Source organism: Eupeodes corollae, chromosome 1, assembly GCF_945859685.1.
Source record: "Eupeodes corollae chromosome 1, idEupCoro1.1, whole genome shotgun sequence".
NCBI lineage: Eukaryota > Metazoa > Arthropoda > Insecta > Diptera > Syrphidae > Eupeodes > Eupeodes corollae.
Window position 1 is genome coordinate 175934340 of NC_079147.1, and position 26992 is coordinate 175961331.

The 26992-nt window shown below is 37.6% G+C and overlaps 2 protein-coding genes across 3 annotated transcripts in view; one reads left to right on the forward strand and one right to left on the reverse strand.

The window, feature by feature from the left end:
• The window catches only part of LOC129938399 (leucine-rich repeat-containing G-protein coupled receptor 5A), a 94947-nt gene extending 89293 nt beyond the window's left edge, over window positions 1–5654 (forward strand). For both annotated transcript variants that reach the window (XM_056045934.1, XM_056045935.1), the window contains 7 exons: window positions 2291–2428; window positions 2560–2700; window positions 2758–2823; window positions 2892–3035; window positions 3099–3466; window positions 3530–5185; window positions 5246–5654. In XM_056045934.1, coding sequence (XP_055901909.1) covers window positions 2291–2428; window positions 2560–2700; window positions 2758–2823; window positions 2892–3035; window positions 3099–3466; window positions 3530–5185; window positions 5246–5523 — 2791 coding nt within the window. In that variant the 3' untranslated portion in view covers window positions 5524–5654. The remainder of the gene's footprint in view (window positions 1–2290; window positions 2429–2559; window positions 2701–2757; window positions 2824–2891; window positions 3036–3098; window positions 3467–3529; window positions 5186–5245) is intronic.
• An 81-nt stretch (window positions 5655–5735) lies between these two features.
• LOC129947301 (fibrillin-1-like) lies at window positions 5736–16511 on the reverse strand. The gene is made up of 10 exons (XM_056057820.1): window positions 16338–16511; window positions 16120–16271; window positions 11848–16058; window positions 11718–11782; window positions 11617–11621; window positions 10906–10986; window positions 10753–10843; window positions 10631–10689; window positions 8740–10575; window positions 5736–6081 (listed from the first exon to the last, which is right to left on the reverse strand). The coding sequence occupies exons 1-10, from the start codon at window positions 16494–16496 to the stop codon at window positions 5880–5882; spliced, it is 6861 nt and encodes a 2286-aa protein (XP_055913795.1). The 5' UTR covers window positions 16497–16511; the 3' UTR covers window positions 5736–5879.
• Window positions 16512–26992: the final 10481 nt, after the last annotated feature.

Consider the following 26992-nt stretch of genomic DNA (forward strand, 5'->3'; position numbering starts at 1 on the left):
CTACCGCGTGCTATTGTCATGTGTTCTTTCTGTCTGTTGATCTTTTTTTCTGTCCTTCTGTCTTGTATTTCTTGCGCTTTTATCATCTTGTATAGTCTAGTCGAAATATGTATTGTAATGTAATGTAAATTTAAGATTACTTTTTTTAGCATTTGGTCAAGTTTTAGAACCTAGTTGCAAATTTTATTTCTAACGCAAGACTTTGCTTCTAGATTGAAAGTATTGTTTTGTTGAATCGAATCAAAACAAAGATTTATAGGTGCACCAAACAAAAGTGGAATGTTTGTTGATCTTATGCGTGGGGATAACATGGAATAGCCAAAAATTCAGCAAACATTTTTTTTTAAATCTGAAATTTTTTGCTTTTCTGTTAAAAATAACTTACTCACAAAGTTTAGTGGGCGTGGATTCGAAGACTTTGAGGGAATGCTCATTGGTTTCCATGAGCTCTACGCGACTAAGCAATCTCAGTCGTTGGACTTTTATCGTTTTACCTAGATCCACGGCGGCGCTGCCAAGCCTGTACAACTTGTGATTATATATCTTCTCTACTCACGTCTATGCATACGGGACAGTATGTTACGCAAAGAACTTTTCTCTCAAATTATAATGTTCTGACCGACTCTACGGTGTTGCAAGTTCTTTCTTGAGCATGGACTTTGTTTACCTTATTAGCCGCTAAACCCATTTTTGTCGCCTCAGCCATGAGCAAATGTAAGTAATTGGACAAACTTTTGAAAGATAGTGCCTCTGGTGTTGCCGTGGGAGATCTGCACTACTTTTACAAAAACACTGTTAAAGAAATCACATGACAAAGTATCAACTAGTCGAAAGCCTTTCTGACATCGGATGCTTTGATTAAGTTGTTTCCAATCTTCATGGAGCAGCGCGGATTCTCCAGGGTCATCGTGAACAAACGGATTAATTTTGTAGAGATACCAAAACTAGACATGGTTCTATACAGTTCGTCCCTGTAGATTCTGTCATATGCGGCCTTGAAATCGCTGAAGAGATTGTGGTTGTTTCTTTGATTTTCTTGTGTTTTTTTGACAGAATCTGCCGTAATGTGAATATAAGATCGACTGTTAACTTTCATAGTCTAAGACCACACTGATTAGATCTTATCAGGTTATTCACAATAAGCAGAGAAGATTTTTTAAGCGAACATTGAACGCTAAATGTTTGCTCAAGTCATCGAAATTTTGTTTAAAGATACATTTTTGGATTGTATCAAGTCGATTAAATTTACCAAATGTTTTTAATAAATGGAAGCAATTTCTTATAAAAATTCTTCTTATTCCTGATAACTCATTTTATTAAACAATTCGTGATTCACTAAAGGTTATAAGGTGAAGATATTCATTTGCTTTAAAATTGAGTTTTGGCAATATCAAGGTTCCTATTGAACCTCCATCCGAGATTCTTCTTTTTAAGATTAATGTGGTTTTTATCGGATAGCGGTAATATACTAAATAATGTGTTTTATGGATGTGCAAAATTTGGGTTACGTTGAATATAAGGATTTCTTTCATCTCTAGAATTGAAATTTATGAGTTGGGAAAAAAGTGTCTTTTTTATACTGACCGGACCCAAGTTGTGTTAGTAAATATTTCAAATATATGCTTGGAAGTTTTTAGGGAAAGATGTTAATTTGGCTGAAAATGTCGTAAGCTCAGCAATAGGAAGGTCGGTACACTTTTGCAGTGCTTTCCCAATGGGTTTCGAATAAAAATGAGGTCCTAATGTAGGTTTATTTGATTAAAAAAACACGGATTGAAAACTTTTTAACATGCTTAGTTGACATATGAATCATTGCAATAGTCTTCGCAAATTCAATTCAAGAAGGCAGATATCCCAACAACTATAACAGTTTGCTGATCGATCGGCATGATGAATGATGAATTGATCCCAAACGTTTGCTAAATATTGACGATGTAACCCAATTATCTTACTACTTTTTCGATAATTTGAAATACTTGGCTACGTATTTTTGGCTTTTCGTATCAATGTTGAAGACAGGGAGGTTTAATTCAGGATTCAGGCCTTGTTTTTGTTTTAAGTTATGATTTGTTAGTAATTAATGGTATACAATTAAATAATATTTTCTTTCTTATTTTAACGCGTAGCTTATGTCTTAATGCAAATTTGTATAGCTATTCGAAAACGAAATAACAACGGCAACTTTCAATTTTCAAAGTTAAAAAGTCCCTTTTGAAAGACCATTTACAATTTTAATATTTGTTTAGCCCGTTGAAAATATATAATAAACTTTTAATCTTTTTAATTTCAGTTCCGCTTCAAGCAATCGTCTCAAATGGATCAATGAGACGGATCTGCCCAAGAATCTACACACAATAGACTTTCGAGCCAATCCATTAAAAGGAATACGTCGTGGTGCGTTCACCTATATGCCACGCCTGCGTAAACTGTAGGTATACAAAAATTATCAATATTGTATAATTTTGTATAAAAAAAACACACATTTTTGTATTTTAAATTAAACTACTGGGAGAACAATAAGAAATTTCGAGCAGTTGCTCAAAATTATTTCCATTCAAGGATCTTATCGGATGTTAGAGCTCTGCAAAATTTTCCCGATCTTGATGGTTGTTATACATTGGAGGTATTGAAATTGGATCGAGCAGGCTTAACTGCGGTCCCAGAGAATCTGTGTAAACAAATTCCAAGGCTAAAGAGTTTGTACGTTATTCTGTTATTTTCTTGGTACGTTCTGTTATATAAATGTTAACATTTTAGAGAACTCAAAACCAATACTTTAGAGAGAATTCCTTTGTTGGGGAATTGCAGAGAACTAAGACTGTTGTGAGTATAGAAGGAAATCCTCTTAGTGGAGATCAACATTTTGACTAAATAATATCTTGATTCAACAGGGACTTATCGAGCAATCGAATTGAGTCACTTACTGGCAGGCCATTTCAAGGCCTCAAACAGCTGCATGATCTTTTGCTGTCATATAACAAAATCAAAGCGATACCACAAGATGCTTTTTTAGGAGTCCCCAAGCTTCAACTTTTGTAAGTTTTTTTTAAAAAATAACCTTATAGAAGTAACTTTATCGAAAGACTTCTTCTTAAAAGAGATTTGGAAGGAAACGAAATAACTTCGATTCACGAGAATGCCTTCTCCCAGTTTGTAGAATTGGAGGATCTTAATTTAGGAAATAATATGTTTCCCAATCTGCCACCTAATGGCCTTCATCGCTTGCTACATTTGAAAACCTTTAATAATCCAAAACTGAAGGAATTTCCAAATCCAGAAACATTTCCCCGCATTCAAACGCTGGTGTTATCCTATGCCTATCATTGTTGCCCCTTTTTGCCATTGGTAGCGATGTCTGCAACACGGAAGCCTCCCTTGGTGCAAGAAGCTGTCCTTTTTCCTTCGGACTCGGAGTTTGATATGAGCTTGTGGAACAGTAGCATGACTGACATTTGGCCACAGCTACGTAAGTATATTACATTTTTTGTCATCTTTTACGTTAGTCACCTCTTATATCTTCAAACTCCAGATAATCTCAGTAAAAAATTTGGCACTCAAATGACTGATTTGTGGAACAACTTTGGGCAAGATTTCAACTACCCCGGCAATCTGCCCGCTTACGTTGAGGAATATTTTGAAGAAGACCAAAACAATATTGGTCACATTCGTCCATTCGGTTCAGACATAACTCCGGGATCAGTACAATGTCTGCCGATGCCTGGACCTTTTCTCCCGTGTGCTGATCTTTTCGACTGGTGGACCTTGAGATGTGGAGTTTGGATTGTGTTTCTTTTGGCACTTCTTGGCAATGGAACTGTTGTCTTTGTTTTGATATTTTCCCGATCGAAAATGGATGTTCCGAGATTTCTGGTATGCAATTTAGCTGCTTCGGACTTCTTCATGGGCATTTATCTCGGAATCCTGGCCATCGTTGATGCCTCAACATTGGGCGAGTTTCGAATGTTTGCAATTCCATGGCAAATGAGTGTCGTGTGTCAAGTTGCCGGATTTCTAGCTGTTCTATCGTCAGAACTGTCAGTTTATACACTGGCAGTAATCACATTGGAACGAAACTACGCTATAACGCATGCTATCCATCTTAACAAAAGGCTCTCATTGAAACAGGCCACATACATCATGATCTTTGGCTGGATTTTCTCACTTGTCATGGCAACTCTTCCGTTGATAGGAGTCTCAGACTACAGGAAGTTCGCCGTTTGCCTACCATTCGAAACAACAACAGGTATAGCTAGCCTGAGTTATGTCATTGGTCTTATGTTTATCAATGGCTGCGCATTTCTAACCTTGATGGGTTGCTATCTAAAAATGTACTGGGCAATCCGGGGGTCACAAGCATGGAATACAAACGACTCAAGAATAGCGAAACGAATGGCATTGCTAGTATTCACCGATTTCCTCTGCTGGTCCCCGATTGCTTTCTTCTCCATTACCGCCATCTTCGGCCTACAATTGATTTCCTTGGAACAAGCTAAGATCTTCACCGTATTCATTCTGCCACTGAATTCATGCTGTAATCCATTCCTCTATGCTATAATGACGAAACAATTCAAAAAAGACTGTGTAATGCTGTGCAAAGCATTCGAAGAGACTCGCGTCTCGCGGACAGTTGGCCGGTCAGATCGAACTCCCAAAGAACTTCCGCCACTCTTATCAACGGCACATCACCCCCCTGGATGTCGGTGCCTGCGAATGCTGCCCAATGAAATGCCCACGTGGCATAAGATGCCTGTCAAAGCCGAAGGTTCGAGTATATGGTCGCGAGCGTGGCAACGGCTTCTTTGCACTAAAACGAAAAAACGAAGATCGGAGAGCAGGCGTCGAGCAGCAAATACTGACCCTTACACCTATCAATTCTCCGAGATTAAGAGCAAGAAACAAACCAGAGCCAGTTCAATTTCTAGTGAGAACTTCTGCTCTTCCAGATCAAGCAGTTGGCGCAATGGTCCTCCTTCTGCGCACACATGTGCCATTCCATTGAAAATGATGGAACCAAGTGGACGTCGACGTCACTCAGCATGGTTGATTACGAGAAAGACTTCTCAGGACTCGAATCTATCCAGTTCGAGAAATGATTCGTCAGCCTCTGCTACAACAGCAAGTACGTCCACCTTTAGGTTGTCAAGATCGAGTGCGGGCAGTACCACTCCACTACCTCCAATAACTGGTAAGTTTTTCTGTTGCACTTCATTTCTTCAGATTCTGAACATTTGTGTGATTCATCTAGCTCACAACAGTAAAACTTCATCAACTGCATCCAAACCACGGCTTGTTCGTCAAGAAGCCGTTCAAGAAGAAGACGATTCTTCACCACCACGTCTAGGCGTACGATTTCTTCCAACAATACCGTCAGCAGCGGATAGTAGTGTTGCACTCGAAGAAGATTCCATCCAGTCCAATTCTGGAAGTATAACGAATTTTTACACCGTTCTAGAACAACAGACCGGTACAACCAAAGCCATGATCTCTAGTCCCAAATATCCGGCCAATGAAAGGCCACCATGAATGGTATAAAATCGAACAGGAAGCCATAAAAATGTGCAGTACCGTTTATGACCGTGATATAACTATTAGTTAATATTATTTGTAAAAATAAAACACAATAAATACAAACACAAACAACATTATACACATATAATTATTTGAAACATCCCATGTAAATGCTATAAAATTAATATTATTAATGTTTAAATGTATAAAAAAGAAAACTAAAAATATTAGTTAAAGTAGTAATAATATTATATATTTATAAAAAGAAGATGAAACATAAGAAATACAAATTATAGTAATAATAATTATATATTAAGTTTACTTATGAGTCGCCATGTTTTGTATTTTTATTTTGGTCTTTTGCTGCAGGTTCAACTAGTCTCCACTAACGGAAGTTGATCGTAGTCCTGATCTTGTGTCACTATTTCAGGAGTTTCAATGAGTCGAACTTGGGGTATTTTCTCGTCTTTATACCTTTTGAGAAACCATCTAAATACCAAGACCATGGCTATCAAGCCGATACATAATAGAATAAGAATGATGGTTGTGATTGTACGATGACTAATGACGTGCCTGAAAGTAAGGGACAACATTTACAATATCTTACAACAGTTTTATACAGTAGCAAATATTTAGTGCGTCAATATTATTTTAATATTTTATTGTTGTTTGCAGAACTTTTAAACAAAAAACATAACTAAATTATTGGTATAAAATGCTAATTTTAATTATTCTCTTAAATTTTTTTGCATGAAAAAGTTTAGAGTCTTTTTAAATTTTGTCAATAGTTTCAAACTTCTTAATGAGTTTATAACAATCAAATGGTTGAAATATTGGCCAAAATATATATACATATAGAGTCTAAACTTAAAGACATGCATATCATTGGAGATTCATACAAATTGTCCTGATTTAATATCACTTTTAAAGATATAAATGGAAAATTTTAAATCTATCTTTTTAACGAATTCAAAAAAACGCAACGCAAATCTCAATTTTGCAGTATTTTTACTAGCAAACTTTGCATCTTGTTTTTGAGAGCAGCTTGAATAGTCAATTTTGTATTATACCAGCAGGTAAGGAGTGTGTTAAGGAAGGGCTAAAAAATATAGTCTTTTTTGCTATAGAAGATCAAGCTTAAATTATTTCAAAGCTCGAACTCAAGGCACCGCTTAGGGTTGACCTCAACCGTAACAAATTTAAATTATCGAAACACCAGATATAATGAACAAATTCTTCATACTCATGGAGTTCGTTATAATGTATTTTGAATGTATTCATTATAATTTTTAATTTAAAAATTTCCAGTGGAACATACATTTTTGGTATTGCTGTTTTGAGTTACATCTTTTGGAATAAAAGCTTTTGGAAAAAAAGAAGACAAATTTAAAAATTAACAACAAAAAAATGAATTCGGTACTTTATTTGGACCCTTTCAAGTGTTTACCAAGAAATTAATTATTTTGACAATTCTAATTGAAAGTTTAACGCCAGTGGGATTTCTGACATTTTTAAAATAATTTTGTAATCGTTGTGATTTCTTTTTTATGGACTTTGAAACACTGGGCCAAATAGCGTTTGTAATGCCTAAAGTGTAATATAGAAATTGAAGTCTTTTGGAAATATGAATCAAATCAATACATTTGAGATTAAAATAAAGAAAAAGCCAAGATTCCCTCAGAATCGAGCATAATTCGGTTATTTATACATGCTAGATTGTTGGTATTGAGTTCTAACAAGTATTTATCTAGTACCGATTTGAAGAACTCAGAACGACTCTTAAGTTCAAGATTTTCTTAGACTTTTCTCGCCAACAATAAGTTCTGTCATTTTTATATAAAGAAAAAAAAATATAGGTCGACTGATAACTTCCCATTCGTGATAGCCAGTTGACCTTTCTTAAAGTCTTATAAAGTATTAATAACTACATTTCAAATAACACAAGTTTGTAGACAATATTTTTGTTTGTTGGAAAGACACTTGAGCAGAAAACTATTTCTTATCAGTTTTTAATTCTTTCGTTTTACTAGATGTCTAAAATTGTATTCTTAGATGCATACAATTATTTCGGAGGTAATATCATTTATTAATCATAAAATATTTGAGGTGACAAGTATTTTTTTCGAGGGTATAGCAATTTGGAATTATCTGACATTTATAAAACTTGATTGAAGACTCTAGCACTATTAATTGAAAAGATATACTCGAAAGGAAAACATTCCATTGAATTTGTTTCAAAGTCGTTTTTATTTTATTATCTATAAAAAATTTATTCGAAGTTTATCTCTATACCGATTTTTGAAATATGGCTGACGAAAAAAGGTATTTCGAACGCCCTAATGGAGTCTTTGACTTAGATTAAAAACGTATATAAGAAGTAAAATTTGTATAACGACAAATAAGACAGATTACAATAACTTTAATTCAATAAAGTAAGTATTGCATTTAACTACCTTTAGATTATTTTCTGGACATACTAATAAAAATGTTAATTTTTTATAAAACGAATTAACGAGTAAGTTTATAAATTACTAAAAAGTAACAATTAAATGATAAGTGATGATTAAGGGAATGATTTGACATGTTATAAAATGTGGGTAAGACATGTAATTATGGATTCTTTCAAAAAGCTTAACACATTCTTAAAATGTCGTTAAAGAATTTGCCAGGTCCCCTCTAACTTTTTTGACATTGAAAACTTAAACAAAATATCAAATAGAAACTTAAACTTTTCTAATTTAAAAAAAAAATGTATTCATTGAAAAATTATCTCGTTTTACTAAATTTTACTGAAATTGTTAAGTTAGATACAAATTCTAATCAAAACTCCCTATTTATAAAATTAATAAAATATTTTCAACCACAAGTTCTAACCAGACAAAAGAAATAAGCTTTCTCAAAAAACGGGCTGTATACCAAAATGTTATATTTGAGAAAAAGAATAGTCACATTCTCTTGGAAGCGCAGAAACCAACAAACACAAAAATAACTTTGCTTATGGTTTAACAAAAACTCATTGACCCCAATCACGGAAGACCTATGAACTTCTCAAAAACATTTATAGGTATGGCTACTCTTTTATTTATCTGTGGTCATTAACCCGCATAGCTTACTTTTTGATAAGCTCCGTTGTTGATTTTGCTTCAAAACGTATCATTAACTTATCAGCGTTCAAATTTTTACTGAATGTTAATAATTAATTAATTTATAAACACATTTATTTCAACTTACTTCTTTGGCATTTGCAATGATCCATCGTTAATTAAATTGGCCAAGCAGGTCCTCTGGGCCTTATCAAAAAACCATCCAGATGCACAGCCGCATCTATTGGGAGCTACACAAGTTCCATTGCCGCAATTTTCCCAGCATACTGGTTGACATTTCATCATTGGTTCATCGGTTGCTGGTGATGATATTGACTCCCAGGTAAAACCTTCGTCACACTGGCATACATTTGGCAGCACACAAGTGCCATTCTCGCAGAGCCTTTCACACATTGGCCGACATTCGGTGAGACTGCCTTCCAGAAACTCATAGCCTTCTAAACAGGTGCAAGTATTTGGCTGAGTGCATTCGGCATTTATGCAGACATCCGAACAAACTGGATTGCAGATATTTGGCGTCGAGGAGTTTAGGGCCCGGTAGCCATCGTTGCAGACGCATTGATCGGGAGCGACACATTTTGCGTTCGAACAACTCGGCCGACATTTCGGAACGCAAACATTTGAGATTTTGGTGTCTTCGTAGCCTGGCCAGCACTCGCACACATTGGCTTCTACGCAAGTGCCGTTTACGCAGCCTGGTTGACACACTGGGTCACAGATATTGGTGGCATTCAAGCGGTGCTGGTAGCCTTGAAAACATCGACAATTAAATGCTGCATCACAGACTCCATTGACGCACTTGAGATTACAAATAGGTTCACATTTTCCGGTAAGGTATCGCATTCGATATCCTGGTTGGCATTTGCAGAGGTTATGGGCAATGCATTCGCCTACTCCGCAATCAAAGTCGCAAATGGGTTCACAGTGATGACTCTCTGTTTCACTCGGTTTATAGCCTCTAAAACAGCGACATGTATCCGGCGCAGTACAGATACCCTTATAGCAAGGTTTACTGCACTCTGGAAAACAATGGTGAGGTAAAAGCTGTTGATATCCCTTGTTACAAGTACAAATTCCCGGACTGGAACAAAATCCATTTGAACATCCGTTTGGACAAATCGGCTCACACACAGTAGAACTTCCATTCCTGAAGACGTATCCCTTGTTGCAAGCGCAGGTATTCGGCGATATACAAGTTCCATTTTCACACTCATTCCGACACTCCGGTGTGCATTTGTGCAGATCTGTTTTAATGTAACCACTATGGCATTCGCATTGTCCGGGCTCCTGGCAAAATCCATTCTCACAACCTTTGGGGCAGGTTGGTTCACACATTGATTGACTGCCATTTTTAAAGCCAAACCCATCGAAACACGTGCACTGGTTCGGAGCCGTACAAAAGGCGTTTACACAAGTATCCTTACAAATCGGAGCACAACTCTGCGAGGCACTGTGAGCTAAATTTGTGTAACCTAAATTACAAACGCAAACCTCTGGTGCTCGACAAACCCCATTCAAACAACCGCTTGAACATGTTGGATCACACTGTGAGACACTCTCGATGCGAAGTGTGTATCCCGGTAAGCAGGTGCATTCATCCGGACCAGTACACACACCATTTCGACAGGATTCTTCGCAGACCGGTTCACATACCGACGCATTGGTATTTCGCATCCACCCTAAGTTGCACGCACACATATTTGGGGCAACACAGTGGCTGTTTGGGCCGCAATCGTTCGCACAAATGGACTCACACACCGAATTACTGCCAACTCGAAAGTTGTATCCTGTATTGCATGTGCAGACATCCGGAGCTGTGCACTCTCCATTTACACACGATTCGGTACACACTGGAACGCAACGGCTGTGGTTCTGGGCATTGGTATAGCCTTTGTCACAAAGGCAGACTCCAGGATGAAGACATTTTCCAGCACCACAATCTTCACACTGTGGGACACATTCTCTGTATAATTTAAAAAGTTTTAATAAGAGCACCATGTTTCAAAAATAAGACATACTCTGTTCCATTGGTCTTAGCATAGCCTGCACAACAAACTAGTTCCATTTCCTGAAATGTCTATACAAAAAATTGATCGTTAGATTGATATGTGGTTACATTTTGCAATCCAGACGTGCTTACTTCTCGAACAGCTTTCACTTTCAGCGGATTCCTAACCGGGTTATGACTGTATTTCCTCATTGTAACTAAACTGTATCGGTATCTCATTTGACTATAAAAGTATTTCAGTTCGACCAAGTTTATCTAAAATTATTTGTATTCACTCAAACTTACGGAACCATTTCAGTACAGCAATAGCAGAGACAGATTTGTCCCAAAATAATTAGAATTACTCCAAGCCCTCGAGAAGTCATACTGTGGATGTTTTAAATTTTAATAAAACAGCAATTAGGTTAGCTGATGATATTGCACTGAAGACTGAAAACTGAAGACTGAATCTTTTGCAATTAAAACAAGATTGGCAAATGTGCTCATCTGAATCAGAAGCTGTGTGATATCAATGAACTTAAATTTACTTAATTTTGTCTCCATTATCTGTCCTTTTGTATACATACTCATGCTAAAAAACAAAGCTGTAGAACTACCGATAAGGATGTTTTTCTATTATTTTTCTTGAGAAAAGATAGAGAGCAGTTAGTACCTAAGGAGTCAACAATCGGATCAGCTGATAAAGAATCAATTTATTGACCGCATGAGCTTCTGGCTTTACAAGATTGTAAGGGCGTTGTAGACCTCCAGTGTTATTGTTACAAAAGAATCAATAGGTTTGTTTCCGAAGTTTTGAAATGAATTTAAAAAATCCAATTATATAAAACTTTGGTGGCGATAGATTTTTCAAATGGTTGACACTTTTCCAATGGATTCGGAAAATAAAATTAAATAATTAAATCAAGAAATTTAAAAATGTGTTTTGATGGCTCTTTAAAATCTTGCTGACAAACAGTATTTCGTTTCTTTTCAAAAAATAATTTATTGGTAAATCACGATATCTATAATTACATTTTGCGTAAACTTAAATAGCTAGATTTTGAGGAGACTCTGAAAGACTAGTTTGATTCCATGCCAATAACAATAAAGTTTCATACACTTGATAATTCGATATTTTCATCTGATGGACTTGCTGAATAACCATAATTTCCAAAACGTTTTTCTGAAAATCAATAAAAACAATAACATTGAATTTCTGAAATTAAAAAAAAAAACATAACAACTTACCTTTTTTACCGACATTATAAGTCGTCGGCCGCATAAGGGCCATCATCAAAACTATCACTGGGACGAGCAGTAAAAGAATTGCGTATAAGACTACTTTCCAATGCACTGCTGATTCTAAGCGATTTGTAAGGTTTTTAAAATCGCATACAAAGGGATCTTCGGGACGCGGGTCGGCTCCTTCATGGCAACGACATTGATTTGGAGCTATACAATCACCGTTTACGCAACCGGGCTCATTTGCTCCATATGTTTTCTTACAAAGTGGTCTACATAATTCTGGAAGATCAGACGTTAGATCTAAATAGAATCCATCCAAACAGGCGCATTTATTGGGAGCTACGCAAGTTCCATTGCCACAATCAGTATCACACATTGGATTACAGTTACCGGCTACCCCGGTAAAGCCGGCGTCACACGATTTATTTGGGATACAGAAACTAAATTGGAGAGTAAAATTCTCTGGACACAAACAGATGTTGTCTTGAGTGCAAGTGCCATTCTTGCAGTTATCTCGTGTACATAAAACGTCACTGTTCCAACCCAACGTTTTTGGCAGTCGGTGACTTAGTGCACATTTGTGTTGTTGAGAGGTTTTTTTAAAACTCCTCCAACACTGACAGGTGTTTGGTAGAACGCATTCGGCATTGATACAAGGTGGATCACACAATGGCTGACACAAAGTTTTATTCAAATAGTATCCTTTGCTACAGCTATACTTCTTTGGAATTAAAGGTTTAGGGGTATCTCTTACACATGATCCATTGTAAGCATCTTTGATGTATCCATTGTCACAAGCACAAACACCGGGTGAAGAACAAAATCCATTTAAGCACTTATTTTCACAAATAGGGTCACATGAGTTTGCCATTAAATTAAAGTTGTACCCTTTATTACACTGGCATACTCTAGGATGAGAACAAAACCCATTAGGACAACCGTTTTCACAAACTGGTTCACAGGACTGTGTCGTTAAATTCATGATATATCCCTTTTCGCATGTGCATACTCCGGGACTAGAACAAAACCCATTGGGACAACCGTTTTCACAAACTGGTTCACAGGATTCTGTTGTTGAATTCATGATATATCCATTATTGCAAGCACATATTTCAGGGTGAACACAAAACCCATTGGGACATCCATTTTCACAAACTGGTTCACAGGATTCTGTTGTTGAATTCATGGTATATCCTACATTGCAGGTGCAAACTTCAGGATCAGAACAGAATCCATTGGGACAACCATTTACACAAACTGGTTTACAGGACTCTGTCGTTGAATTCATGATATATCCTTTATTGCAGGTACATACATCGGGATCAGAACAGAATCCATTGGGACAACCATTTTCACAAACTGGTTCACACGATTCTGTTTTTGAATCCATAGTATATCCTTCATTGGAGGTACAAACTTCAGGATGCGAACAAAATCCATTGGGACAACCGTTTTCACAAACTGGTTCACAGGACTCTGTCGTTGAATTTATGATATATCCTTTATTGCAGGTACATACATCGGGATCAGAACAGAATCCATTGGGACAACCACTTTCACAAACTGGTTCACACGATTCTGTTTTTGAATCTATAATATATCCTTCATTGCAGGTACAAACTTCAGGATCAGAACAGATTCCATTGGGACAACCATTCTCACAAACTGGTTCACAGGATTCTGTTTTTGCATTCATGGTAAACCCTTCGTTGCAGGTACAAATATCAGGATGAAAACAAAATCCATTGGGACAACCATTTTCACAAAATGGTTCACAGGATTCCATTGTTGAATTCATGATATATCCCTTATTGCAAGTGCAAACATCAGGATCAGAACAGATTCCATTGGGACAACCATTCTCACAAAATGGTTCACAGGACTGTGTCGTTGAATCCATGATATATCCTTTATTGCAGGTGCAAACTTTAGGATCAGAACAGAATCCATTGGGACAACCATTTTCACAAACTGGTTCACAGGATTCTGACGTTGAATTCATGGTATATCCTTCATTGCAGGTACATACATCAGGATCAGAACATAATCCATTGTTGCAACCATTTTCACAAACTGGTTCACAGGATTCAATAGTTGAATTCATGGTATATCCTTCATTGCAGGTGCAAATATCAGGAAGAGTACAGAATCCATTGGGACAACCATGCTCACAAACTGGTTCACAGGAATCTGTTGTTGAATTCATGATATATCCATTATTGCAAGCACATATTTCAGGGTGAACACAAAACCCATTGGGACATCCATTTTCACAAACTGGTTCACAGGATTCTGTTGTTGAATTCATGGTATATCCTACATTGCAGGTACAAACATCAGGAAGAGTACAGAATCCATTGGGACAACCATGCTCACAAACTGGTTTACAGGATTCTGTTGTTGAATTCATGATATATCCATTATTGCATGCACATATTTCAGGGTGAACACAAAACCCATTGGGACATCCATTTTCACAAACTGGTTCACAGGATTCTGTTGTTGAATTCTTCATATATCCTTCATTGCAGGTACAAACTCTAGGGTGAGAACAAAATCCATTAGGGCATCCATTTTCACAAACTGGTTCACAGGACTCTTTCGTTGAATTCATGGTATATCCCTTATTGCACGTACATACATCAGGATCAGAACAGAATCCATTGGGACAACCGTTTTCACAAACTGGTTCACAGGATTCTGTTGTTGAATTCATGATATATCCATTATTGCATGCACATATTTTAGGATGAACACAAAACCCATTGGGACAACCGTTTTCACAAACTGGTTCACAGGACTGTGTCGTTAAATTCATGATATATCCCTTTTCGCATGTGCATACTCCGGGACTAGAACAAAACCCATTGGGACAACCGTTTTCACAAACTGGTTCACAGGATTCTGTTGTTGAATTCATGATATATCCATTACTGCATGCACATATTTCAGGATGAACACAAAACCCATTGGGACATCCATTTTTACAAACTGGTTCACAGGATTCTGTTGTTGAATTCATGATATATCCATTATTGCATGCGCATATTTTAGGATGAACACAAAACCCATTGGGACAACCGTTTTCACAAACTGGTTCACAGGACTGTGTCGTTAAATTCATGATGTATCCCTTTTCGCATGTGCATACTCCGGGACTAGAACAAAACCCATTGGGACAACCTTTTTCACAAACTGGTTCACAGGATTCTGTTGTTGAATTCATGATATATCCATTACTGCATGCACATATTTCAGGGTGAACACAAAACCCATTGGGACATCCATTTTCACAAACTGGTTCACAGGATTCTGTTGTTGAATTCATGGTATATCCTTTATTGCAGGTACATACATCAGGATCAGAACAGAATCCATTGGGACAACCGTTTTCACAAACTGGTTCACAGGATTCCATAGTTGAATTCATAATAAACCCTTCATTGCAGGTGCAAACTTCAGGAAGGGAACAAAATCCATTGAGACAACCATTTTCACAAACTGGTTCACAGGATTCTGTTGTTGAATTCTTTATATATCCTTCATTGCAGGTGCAAACTTCAGGAAGGGAACAAAAACCATTAGTGCAACCATTTTCACAAACTGGTTCACAGGACTCTGTCTCTATATTCATGATATACCCCTTATTGCACTCACATACATCAGGCTGAGAACAAAACCCATTCGTACAATCTTTTTTACAAACTGGGTCACAGGAACCAGTTGCGACATTCTGAATGTATCCATTTATGCATGTGCAAACTTCAGGATATGAACAATACCCATTGAGACACCCATTTTTACAGACCGGTTCACAGCTCCCATTTTTCCCCACTTCGTAGCCAAATTCACACGCACAGGTCTTTGGAGCTATACAAATTCCATTTCCACATCCTCCTGGACAGTCAGGAACACACTTCCCCGAATTGTTTTGTATGTATCCTTCAAGACAGCTGCATTCCCCAGGGGCCGAGCAATACCCATTCTTGCAGCTTTCCCTACAGACTGGCCTGCATTCACTGACACTTTCATCCATTTCATAGCCATCGTTACACGCACATTGATTAGGCTTGGCACAATATCCATGCTTGCACTCCTGTTTACACTTAGGTCTGCAACCTCCCTTGCCATCACTTTCACCTGTTGAATAGCAAACGCACACTCCTGGAGCCGAACAATATCCGTAATCACATTTAGTACATTCTGGAACACAACTTTAAATAACATATTTTACTTTAACTGTTTCAAAAATTGATCAGTGAGTATCTAATTTACCGAGAAGGACTAAACTGTCGGTAGCCCTTATTACAGGTACACGTATTTGGAGCCGTGCACTTAGAATTTTTACATCCGTCCTCACAGAAAGGTAAACATCGCTCCGACGCATAACCTGGACAGCATCCCGTCTTAATTTGCCTGTACCCAATCTAAGAAACAAAACTTAAATATAACACAAAATACAATGATGACTATCTTGAAGATGTCTTTCTCACCGCTGTTACTTGTTTCCCCTTGTTATTTAACTTGGTTATTCTAACTCTTTTTTTGCCATATTTGAAGCAACTTTTCACTTCGGAATCCACTGCTACAACTGAAATCAGTATCAGTCCCAGCAGAAAGTAGAATTTTCTAAGCCCTATTTGCGTTTTCATGATTCTAGGTTTAAACTATAACTGAGGAAACTTAGCGACGCGCCATTTGTTCAACTCATGTACTACATAAACATTACTGTGCTGTGTGGTTTGGCGCGATAAAATTGCGCAGATCTTCAGTTTGTTTTTTAATTATTTGCTGTTTTCTATTATTATTTCTTCCTATTTAGTTTTTGCAAGCTGTGCTAAAGCAACACAGATTGTACGTACCTATATAATATCACTGTGAGAATATCCGTTCTAGATTTTGATGGTGAGGACCGTTTTTTTTTTTAGTTACTTTTTCTAACACTTTATTTTTGTAATTTTTGTTTATAGCTATAAAAATAATCTTTCGCCATTAGCCTTCCATTGAAAGTTGAAATAAGAAATAAGAACATTTTAAAGATTAAAGAGGATCGCAGATTTTTGCAGCTGCAGTACAATAACAACTGCAAACATAGTCTGCTCGGGAAGAATTTAGGCGCCAGGCTTTGATTGGAATTATTTCTATTGAAATGGACTTTCTTAATATTTTTCTTTTCATGTGGTGGCGCAAAGATAAGAAATGAATTGAGCGCAATCAATTCTGAGTCTAACCGCACCAGCAAGACGATAAACTACGAGTATAAAGACCTTGGAGTAAAAAGTATGCGGTTTCTTTCGCTATGTTTTTTAAGTAATGCTTCCTTATCGGAAATTGGAATTTGTTTTGTCTTTCATTCGTTTTGTATTCCTTATTTGAATACAAAAATGACTAATGTGATGACTGGTGATGATGAGTATTGAATAAAAGGGGATTTGTTTTATATTTATACTTATTAGTCATCATGCGAAGATTTGTACTGACTACGCACAGATCCATTCGCTTATTTATATTTTTCGAAGCATATCACGTACATTATGTTACTACAGGTTCCTAACGATATCAAAAACTGAAGAAAAAAAGAAAACTTTTCAATTCAGGAAAGTATCACACCTCGGTCCGTTCGCTTATACCAACTTGCATGCAGTTTGGTAAAAAAGAATAGAAAGAATCTTGTTGTTGAAACGAAGTAAAGGAAAGTTTCTTATTACCAAAGAATATAAAGTTAAGCCGTGTTTTCTGAATATCTACTTCTGCATCTCAATTTAAAAATCTATTGTTGAAGGCCTTTCCTAGAGAATAATAAGGACAACTAAACAAAAAATATATATAAGAGAAAATCTCTTAAGGATAAAATCAAAAAATACAAAGTTGGGTGCAGTAAAATGAGGCCAAGTGTAACAAGACCAACCTTTAAAAATTGTCCGTTTTGCAATCTACTTAGGTGAAAAAGGAACATTTTGAGAGGTTGTACAAAGAAGAAGAAGTACAAAGAAGCCACCTGTTGAATCACTTAGTATTGTATTCCACAGTAAAAGAGCTGAGAGAATAATTGAACAGTCTATAAAAAAGCAAAAGATCTGCAAAAGAAGCAAGTGTGATATTTAAACCGACCGTATACAAATGTTATATTTTTGTAAAGTTTTTCGCGTTTATAAAATAAATTATTTTTGGAAAGAATCGCAGTTTCAACTAATATTTCTGCATGACCCAAAACCCTATATGTGTAACATTTTTAGCTGTCATTTTATCATATGTCACTAGGATATCTATTATTTCAGAACTAATTGAACTACAAAATTCCCATTTTTTTTTTAAATAAAATTTATCATCTCGCATTTTAAATTGTTGAGGGAAAGACTATTTTTCCAACCAAAATGTTAAACAACAATGTTGACTTGAAAAAGAATACGATCATGGGTGAACTTTCAAATATCTTTGTATCAGGAGCAAAAATGAGATCCTCACTTGAGAGCAGGATTTCATAGACAGGATTAACAGAGCAGGGCCAAAATGGCTGCCCTGTGGAACACCAGATTGAGCAACAAAAGGTTCTAAATGTCAATTTCTAAATATTACCGCATAGGATCTTTAGTATCATTTGATCCAAGCTAAGAAAAATGGCAAAAAACCAACAGCGTTAAGTTCAAATAAAATAATTCCGTCGCCACGCTAGTCATAAACTTTAGAAAGTCAGTATATACACAATCATATTCATTACCTTGTTTTACAGCGTCTGAACACATGTTTGAGAATGGCAGGAGAATTGTACAACACGAGACTCTCGCAAATGATATTTTTACTAAAAAATGCAACACTCTCACAAACAACTTGTTCAAATAGTTTAGGAGGGCAACGAAGTTCTGCGAATGGCCTGTAGTTTCTTGAATATTGATGTATGAAATGACTTCTTTCATATACTGGGAAATTTTAATGTTTTAGCGAAAGTTTGGATATGAGAAAAGAGAATTCAACTAAAGCATTTCTACACTTTATTTTAACTATCACCTGAATACCATCTTGGCTGCCTGATACTGACAGAAGATCAAGGTACATTTTCTGTACAGCGATGTGAGTACAACTATTTTGCAAAAAGGAGCGAAGATAATGAAAATGTACTTGATCAACAATTTGTGGGCTACAAAGAAATGACTCAACATTTCAACATTTGTATCTAATGAAAGGTTCTTGTAAGTGAAGGCAACTGTAAACTAAATTTTTCTTTAAGTTGTCAAGTTTCCAAAAACCTCTCTAAAAGAGTTGCCCATATCAGTAATGTCTAATATAAAGAGCAAAGTTGATTGGAGACAGCGTTTTGAGGTAAGTCTAATTTCTTTTGTTTTGCAATAAATGCAGTTCTTCTTTTTAAATCCAATTTTAACTAAGAATTTTTTAAAAACTTAAGCCGCCCTTGGTACACTAAAGAAAACATACCTCAGAACTTTGTCTCCAATCATCTTCTCTTTTTATGTTGAGCTCTTTCACGAATTTAAGTCTCTTTTAACATTTTTTGGAAACTTGTAAACTTAAAAAAAAATCTGATGGCTTTCATCTTTCTTACTTCACTTACAAGAACCTTTCATTAGATAAAACTGTTGATATCTGTAACTGTAGAGACTCTCGTATCCGGCCGTTCACGTTGCTGGCTAACTTTCAAGTGTCCCTCTTTTCCTTTGTTTCTTTGGTTTCTTCCTTCTTTTTATTCTTTAATATTCCTTTTCTTTATTAGGTCGGTATTGCCAGGGTCATCAATTTAGACTTAAAGTGCTGCCAGATACTACATTTACTTTCTATTTTTTTTATATATTTTTTTTTTATTTATTTTATTTTAAAATAATTTATAAACATTTTTTTTAATTAAGTTTTCTGAAAACCATAACTACTATCTAATAACATTTGTTGTAAATATAAATAATGTTACTGGGTATAATCCTGGAGTTTGGCTGGTGCTCTTCTCTTGCGAGGCGGTAAGTCATCCGAGTTTGCTCTCTTGCTGGTTGTTGGTCCCTGGTAGCTTAAGTCCATTTGATCTGTGCTTTGTTTCAGTCCTTCATCATTTTCCTCTTCATTTTGTACTGGCACACGTATGACGTGCGAAACATTTCGTCGATAACGTACTCCTGTTTCAAGATTTTCCACGACAATTTTTGAACCACTGCGTTCAATTACTTTGAAATCAGTTGGTTCGAACGTTACTGACAGCTTGTTTGTATTGACCAAATTCTTTAACCACACTAAATCTCCGACTGCTATCATATTATCTTTAGCACCACGTTTTTCATCCGCATAAAGTTTCTCATGGTCTTTCTTTGTTTTGTCACGATCATGTAATTCTTCGTCATATACAAAAGGCTGATTTATTTGTGGTAATTTGTCTCTAATTGTTCTGCCAAACATTAACTCCGACGGTGATTTTAATGTGGTAGAGTGTGGCGTAGAACGATACATTAACAAATAGTCCTGCAACTCTTTTTGCCAATCGTGGTGTAAATTCTGACTTATTTTAAGGCGCTTTAAAATAGATCGATTTTGGCGCTCCACTTCCCCGTTCTGCTGTGGCCAAAATGGTGTAGAGTGAATTACTTGTATATTATTTTCATTGCAATATTCTTTGAACTCAGTGCTGATGAATTGCGTTCCATTGTCAGCTGTTATGAAATTAGGTCGACCAAAACGTGCGAAAATAACTCTAAGTCTTTTGATTGTTTCGAGTGTTGTAATCTTTGTCATAATTTCCACCTCAATAAACCGACTAAAATAGTCGACAACAACAAGGAGGTAATGACTTGAAGGTAGCGGGCCCATGAAATCAATGGCTAGGTGAGACCATGGTTCAGAAGGAAGCTCTTTGCGCTTCAATGGCTCGGGTGGTGGTGGTGCCGAAACCATTGTGCAACCATGACACTTTTTTACAAAGCTTTCCGCTTCAATATCTATTTTTGGCCACCACACTTTCGATCTTAATCGACGTTTCATTACCGTGATTCCCGGGTGTCCCTCGTGTGCTAATTCGATTGTACGAATTCGCAGACTTTCTGGCATAACAATGCGGTTGCTTCGAAGTAAAATACTTCCAGCAAAACAAAGCTCGGTTTCAAATATTTTAAATGGTCTAGCTCTGTCAGACCAAATGCTTCCTGTGAGTCCAGTTTTAACATCGTTTATAGTTATGTCTTTTTCAGAAGCCTCTTTGATTTCATCCAGTTTCAAAGCGACTGGTACGGCATTTGCTATCACATAATTGATGTATTCTTCAGTGTCCAAATCATAATGCCACGGCTCTGCTTTGCTCGTAACAACTAATCGAGATAATGGATCTGCAATATTATTCTTTCCAGGTTTATACACAACCTTAAATTTATAGGATTGTTAACGAAGAACCCAGCGTTCTATCCTTGCACAAGGTCGACTGGTTGGAGAAAATATTGTTTCCAATGCTTTGTGGTCGGTGACGAGTTCAAATGTTCGGCCGAATAAATAAAAATTAAACCTCTCAACTGACCATACTAAAGCCAAAGCTTCCTTTTCTGTTTGGCAATAGCGTTTTTCGGTATCGCTCAAACTTTTACTGGAGTATGTGATCACTCTCGGGCCCTTTTCATTGATTTGAATCAAAACAGCACCTAGAGCAATTGGGCTGGCATCAGCATACACTTGAGTGCGATTCTTTACATCGTAATAACCCACTACTAAATCGTTTGTTAGACTTTTTTAAGACTTTCAAACGCAACGCCTTGTTCGGTTTTCCACTCAAATGTTGCATTCTTCTTTGTTAAAACTCGAAGTGGTTCGGTCAGATCGGCTAAGTTTGGAATAAATTTTCCAACGAAATTAACAAGGCCAAGAAAACTACGCACTTCCGCTACACATGACGGGCGACGAAAATTTTGTACGGCCTCAACTTTACTTTGTGTAGGAGTGATGCCGGATGCCGATAACTTGTGGCCCAAAAACTCCAGCTCTCGTACACCAAAAATACACTTCGCCTGATTTAACATGACGTTAAAATTTTTAAGAGTTTTCAAAACTCTTTCTACTCGCTTATTCAGTTCCTCCATTGTCTCCCCGTATATAATTATATCGTCCATGTAATTCAGGCACCCTTCACAACCAACCAAAATTTGTTCCATAATTTTTTGGAATAATTCCGGTGCGCAAGCTATTCCAAACATGAGTCTGGTGTAACGGAATAAACCCTTCCTGGTAATAAAGGTTGTAATCGGTCTAGACTCCTTTGAAATTTCCACCTGAAAACACAAAATTTTCCATTTAAACTTTTTTTTTTTTGAAAAGAAAACTGAATCGCATACAATCAATCTATGACAGTCAATTAACTAAATGAAATGCTCAACAGCCATCATACAGACATTAGCTATCCTAAACTTTTCGGTACCGTTGTTAGATATATTTTTCTACATAGACAAGGAAAAGTAAAAATTCGTTTTTTTTTTCCTTATGTATATTATATTAATTATTAAAATTTGCCCATTTCAACGGTAAACGATTCAAGTGCATTCCATTCTTTTAATACTTTTGTTGTTTTTTCATGTTTACAAAAAAACAAAAAAAACGTTTCATAACAAAATTTAAATAGACTAATTCTGAAACTTAGAATTGTGAAACTCTCCTTTTAAATTTCGTGAACGAAAAAGTAACATAACTCTGTGATACCTGAATTTATTATTTATTTCGGAACAAGAATATACATATAAATATTCAACTTTAAAGTTAAGAAAAATATAACAAGTTAAGTTAAATTATTGAAAAAAACGAAAGAATATAATATATTTGATTTCATAGTTTTGTTATTTAAAGGTATACTTAGTATAAGTAGAAATTGTTTCCTCTTTTTTTTTTTAATTCACACCTGGTGGAAAGCATTTTTCACGTCCAACTTGGTAAAGAACTGCCCTTTTCCGATGTGGGGAAGAAAATCTTCCATGGTTGGAAGTGGGTGGTTCTCTCTTTGTACAGCCTCGTTGGCCCGACGCATATCGATGCAGACTCGAACATCATCACCTTTTGGAACTGGTACTACAGGTGAAATCCATTGAGAAGGCTCATTTACTTTTTCTATGATACCCTGTTCAAGTAGCTCATCAATTTTTTTGTCAACGGCTTCTTCTAGTGGCACTGGTACTCGGCGATATGGTTGTGCTACTGGTTTGACGTTTTCCTTCAAAGGTATGTCAACAACAAACCCTTTTATTTTGCTCATGCTGCTCTGTTGTTCGACTTGATTGATATTTTCCCCGATTTTCATAACACCTAGTGGAATACCAGTCTCATAGCCAATCAAAGCTTTTCCATAGTCTTTAACAACATAAAAATCAGCCACACAGCACTTGGATGTAGTCTCAACCGTTGCTTCAAATATTCCAATGGTAGTTAATGGATGTCCACCGTACGCTTTAAACTCAAGACCATCAGCATCCTTCCGTTGCTTGGAGACTTTAACTTTGTTCGCCTTAAGAAAATCGCAGTTGCTACCGTCAATTATATTGTATTTTGAACCTGAATCCACAACTACTGTGATTGTCACTCCACCAATTTTGCAACTAATTTCATTGGCCTTACTGTCACCAATGCAGAAAATGTATTCATCGAGTTTTGTTGTGCTGTCAAGCAGTTTAATAGTTTCGGATTCAGTTGCTTTGATTTTTTTTGTTTGGCGGTCTTCAGATTCATGCTTCATTCTTTGTTTGAAATCTGGTTCTTTTGTAGTTGCAGTGTTGTATGAATGGATTCGCTTTTTGCTGCGACACTTCCTAATAAAATGATCCTTGCCACCGCATTTGTTGCAAAGCTTGCCTCTTGCTGGGCATTTTTCGTCGAAAGCCCTATGCCCAGCATATCCACATCGGGTGCACTCAATTTTGTTGTCATTGGCCCTATTCGTTTTGAAGATTGCTTTGGAGTCCATTGTATTGACGTTTTCTGATAGTTGGTTGTTTGTGTTTACACTTGAGTCGAAAGTCTTACATTGTTCCTCAATTGCTTCGAATACTTTTGCCGATCTCAAAATGTTGTCCAGCTTGCAGTCACCCAACTTAAGCAGCTCCCGCCGAAGTTTCGCCGGAAAACATTTTTCGATAATTTGATCTTTGACATTATCTTCGGCGGCCTCGCCAAAATCGCATTTTTCAGATTGTATGCGAAGTCTCATGACGAATATACCGAATTGTTCGCTTTTTTCTTGTTTAATGAGACGAAAAACGTGTCGTTCGTATGTGGCATTTCTTTTCGGTTCAAAAAATTCGTTTAACTTGCATAACGCGATGCCATAATCTGTTGGATGTGGGCTACACCCGATGGCAAGTGGTCCACGAGCAACTTCAGCCAGACTTGCTGGTGTTGGTAGAGCTTCATACAACTCCTGAACCTTGCGCCCAGCCAAATGTAGCAGTTTTACGAACTTTTCAGAATCGTCTTCGATGTGAGTTGCTTTAAGGTACCACTCGAATGAACGGAGCCAATTTCTCCACTCTAAACCACAATTTTCTTCATATAGAGTGTAGTCGAACGGCGGTAGTTCTAAATATTTTGATGCAAAGTTATCTAGAGAAAAAAACGACAACAAATAAAACAAAAAAAAATAAGTATTTTTTCCTATTCGGAGAAATATTGTAGTGGTGTCTCTTCATGACAAATGCAACTATATGCACTAAAACACAATATTAAAGCACTATTATGAAGGAAATATATATTTCCCCTCCCCCCAGACTTGCACTTACTTACTTACTTAAGGTGGCGCTACAGTCCTGTGTGAACTAGGGCCTCACCCAACAAACTTCTCCATCTAGCTCGGTCCCTAGCTAGATGTCTCCAGTTTTGCGCTCCAAGTTGGGTGAGGTCACCTTCCACTTGTGCGCGCCACCTGATCCGCGGCCTTCCTCTACTGCGCTGTCCTGTGGGTGCGGATTCGAAGACTTTCCGGGCCGGAGCATTGGTTTCCATGCGCTCTACGTGACCCAGCCATCTTAGTCGTTGGACTTTTACTCTTCTTGCTAAGTCTACGTCGCTGTACAGCCCGTACAGTTCGTCGTTCCATCTTCTCCTCCACTCCCCTTCGATGCATACGGGACCGTAGATCACACGAAGAACTTTTCTCTCGAAGCGACCCAAGGTGCTTTCATCCGCTTTTGTCATGGTCCATGCTTCTGCACCGTATAGCAGGACGGGGATGATAAGGGTCTTATATAGCAACACTTTGGTCCCTCGAGAGAGGACATTACTACTCAATTGCTTTCTTAGTCCAAAGAAACAGCGGTTAGCAAGAGTTATTCTGCGTTTGATCTCAGCGCTGGTGTTGTTTTCTGCGTTTACAGCGGAGCTTAGGTAGACGAAGTCCTTGACTACCTCAAAGGTACGTCTGTCGATTGTGACGTTTTGTCCAAAACGTCGGTGTTGTATGTCCTTTCTAGACGACAGCATGTACTTTGTTTTGCCCTCATTAACCGTTAAACCCATTTTTGCCGCCTCTGCCTCAATACTCACAAAAGCCCCATTGACATCACGCTGAGTTCTTCCGATTATGTCAATGTCATCAGCATATGCCAGTAATTGGACAGACTTTTGAAAGATAGTGCCTCTAGTGTTGACGTGTGAGCTCTACACTATTCTTTCAAGCACGATGTTAAAAAAATCGCATGACAGCGCATCACCTTGTCTAAAACCTTTTTTGACATCAAAAGGTTCTGTTAAGTTGTTTCCAACCTTTATGGAGCAGCGTGAATTCTCCATGGTCATCCTGCACAAACGGACGAGTTTGGCAGGGATGCCAAAACTAGACATGGCTCTATACAGCTCGTCCCTGTAGATGCTGTCATATGCGGCCTTGAAATCGATGAAAAGATGGTGGGTGTCGATTTGGTGCTCTTGAGTTTTTTCCAGGATCTGCCGTAATGTGAATATTTGATCAACTGTGGACTTTCCTGGTCTAAAACCACACTGATAAGGACCTATCAGGTTGTTGACGATGGGCTTTAGACGTTCACATATTATGGCAGAGAAGATTTTATAGGCGATGTTAAGTAGACTTATTCCTCTATAGTTGGTGCAGTTTAGAGGGTCTCCTTTTTTCAGGATCGGGCAAACAATACTGAGGTTCCATTCATCGGGCATGTTTTCTTCCGACCATATCTTACAGATAAGATGGTGCATGCTCCTAACCAACTTATCTCCAGCTGCTTTAAAGAGCTCGGCATTCAAGCCATCTGCTCCAGCGGCTTTATTAGACTTCAACTTAGATATGGCAATCTTTACTTCGTCTAAGTCGGGAGGACGGGATTGTTGGCTTTCGTCGTCTATATCGAATGGGTCATCCTGCCTGACAGCGGGATTCAGTTCTTCGTCGCCGTTATACAGTCTGCAGAAGTGGTCCTTCCATATCCTCAGCATTGACTGCGGTTCCACTATGATGTTTCCACTTTCGTCTTTGCAGCCTTCGGTTCTAGGTTTATGTACCTGTGAATTTCGTTTCACCTGTTCATAAAACTTTCGAACCTCATTCCTGCTTTTATACCTCTCAACATCTTCGACCGCACGCTTCTCATGCCCTCTCTTTTTCCTTCTGAAAAGTCGGCGTTCCTCTCGCCTCTTCTGCTCATAGAGCTCACGAGCAGCTCTCGTCCTTTTATGCAGCGCCGCTTTGCGTGCCTCTTGTTTGGCTGCATTTGCCTGCCGACATTCCTCATCAAACCAGGGGTTCCTTGTTGGTGGCTGTTTGAAACCCAGCACATCAGAGGCGGCTTCTCTGATAGCATCTTGGCAATGTTGCCACTGGTTTTCGATACATTGTGTTGGCGGCAGAGAACTTCGAGAGAGGTTACTTGTCACTCGGTCGGAAAAGGATTTGGCGATCTCTGGCGATTGTAGCCGTTCGACGTTGTATCTTCTCCCAGCACCTCCCTGTTTTGCCTTGGGTCTGGAAATCCGAAGTGCTACCCTGGCTACAACGAGGTAGTGGTCCGAGTCGATGTTAGCTCCTCGGAAAGTTCGTACATCCATAATGCTGGAAGCGTGTCTGGCGTCGATCGCAATATGGTCAATCTGGTTGACGGTAGATTGATCTGGAGAAGTCCAAGTTCCTTTGTGGATGTTGAGGTGTGGAAAACGCGTACTGGCTACCATGACGTTTCGCCCCGCAGCA

Bases quoted from the DNA above. Each gene is read 5' to 3' on its own strand.
- LOC129947301 (XM_056057820.1), bottom strand. From the start codon at position 16,496: ATGAAAACGCAAATAGGGCTTAGAAAATTCTACTTTCTGCTGGGACTG. The intron at 16,272-16,337 runs GTGAGAAAGACA...TTTGTTTCTTAG, and splicing joins AGGGGAAACAAGTAACAGCG to ATTGGGTACAGGCAAATTAA. The intron at 10,844-10,905 runs GTAAGTTTGAGT...ATACTTTTATAG, and splicing joins TGCTGTACTGAAATGGTTCC to TCAAATGAGATACCGATACA.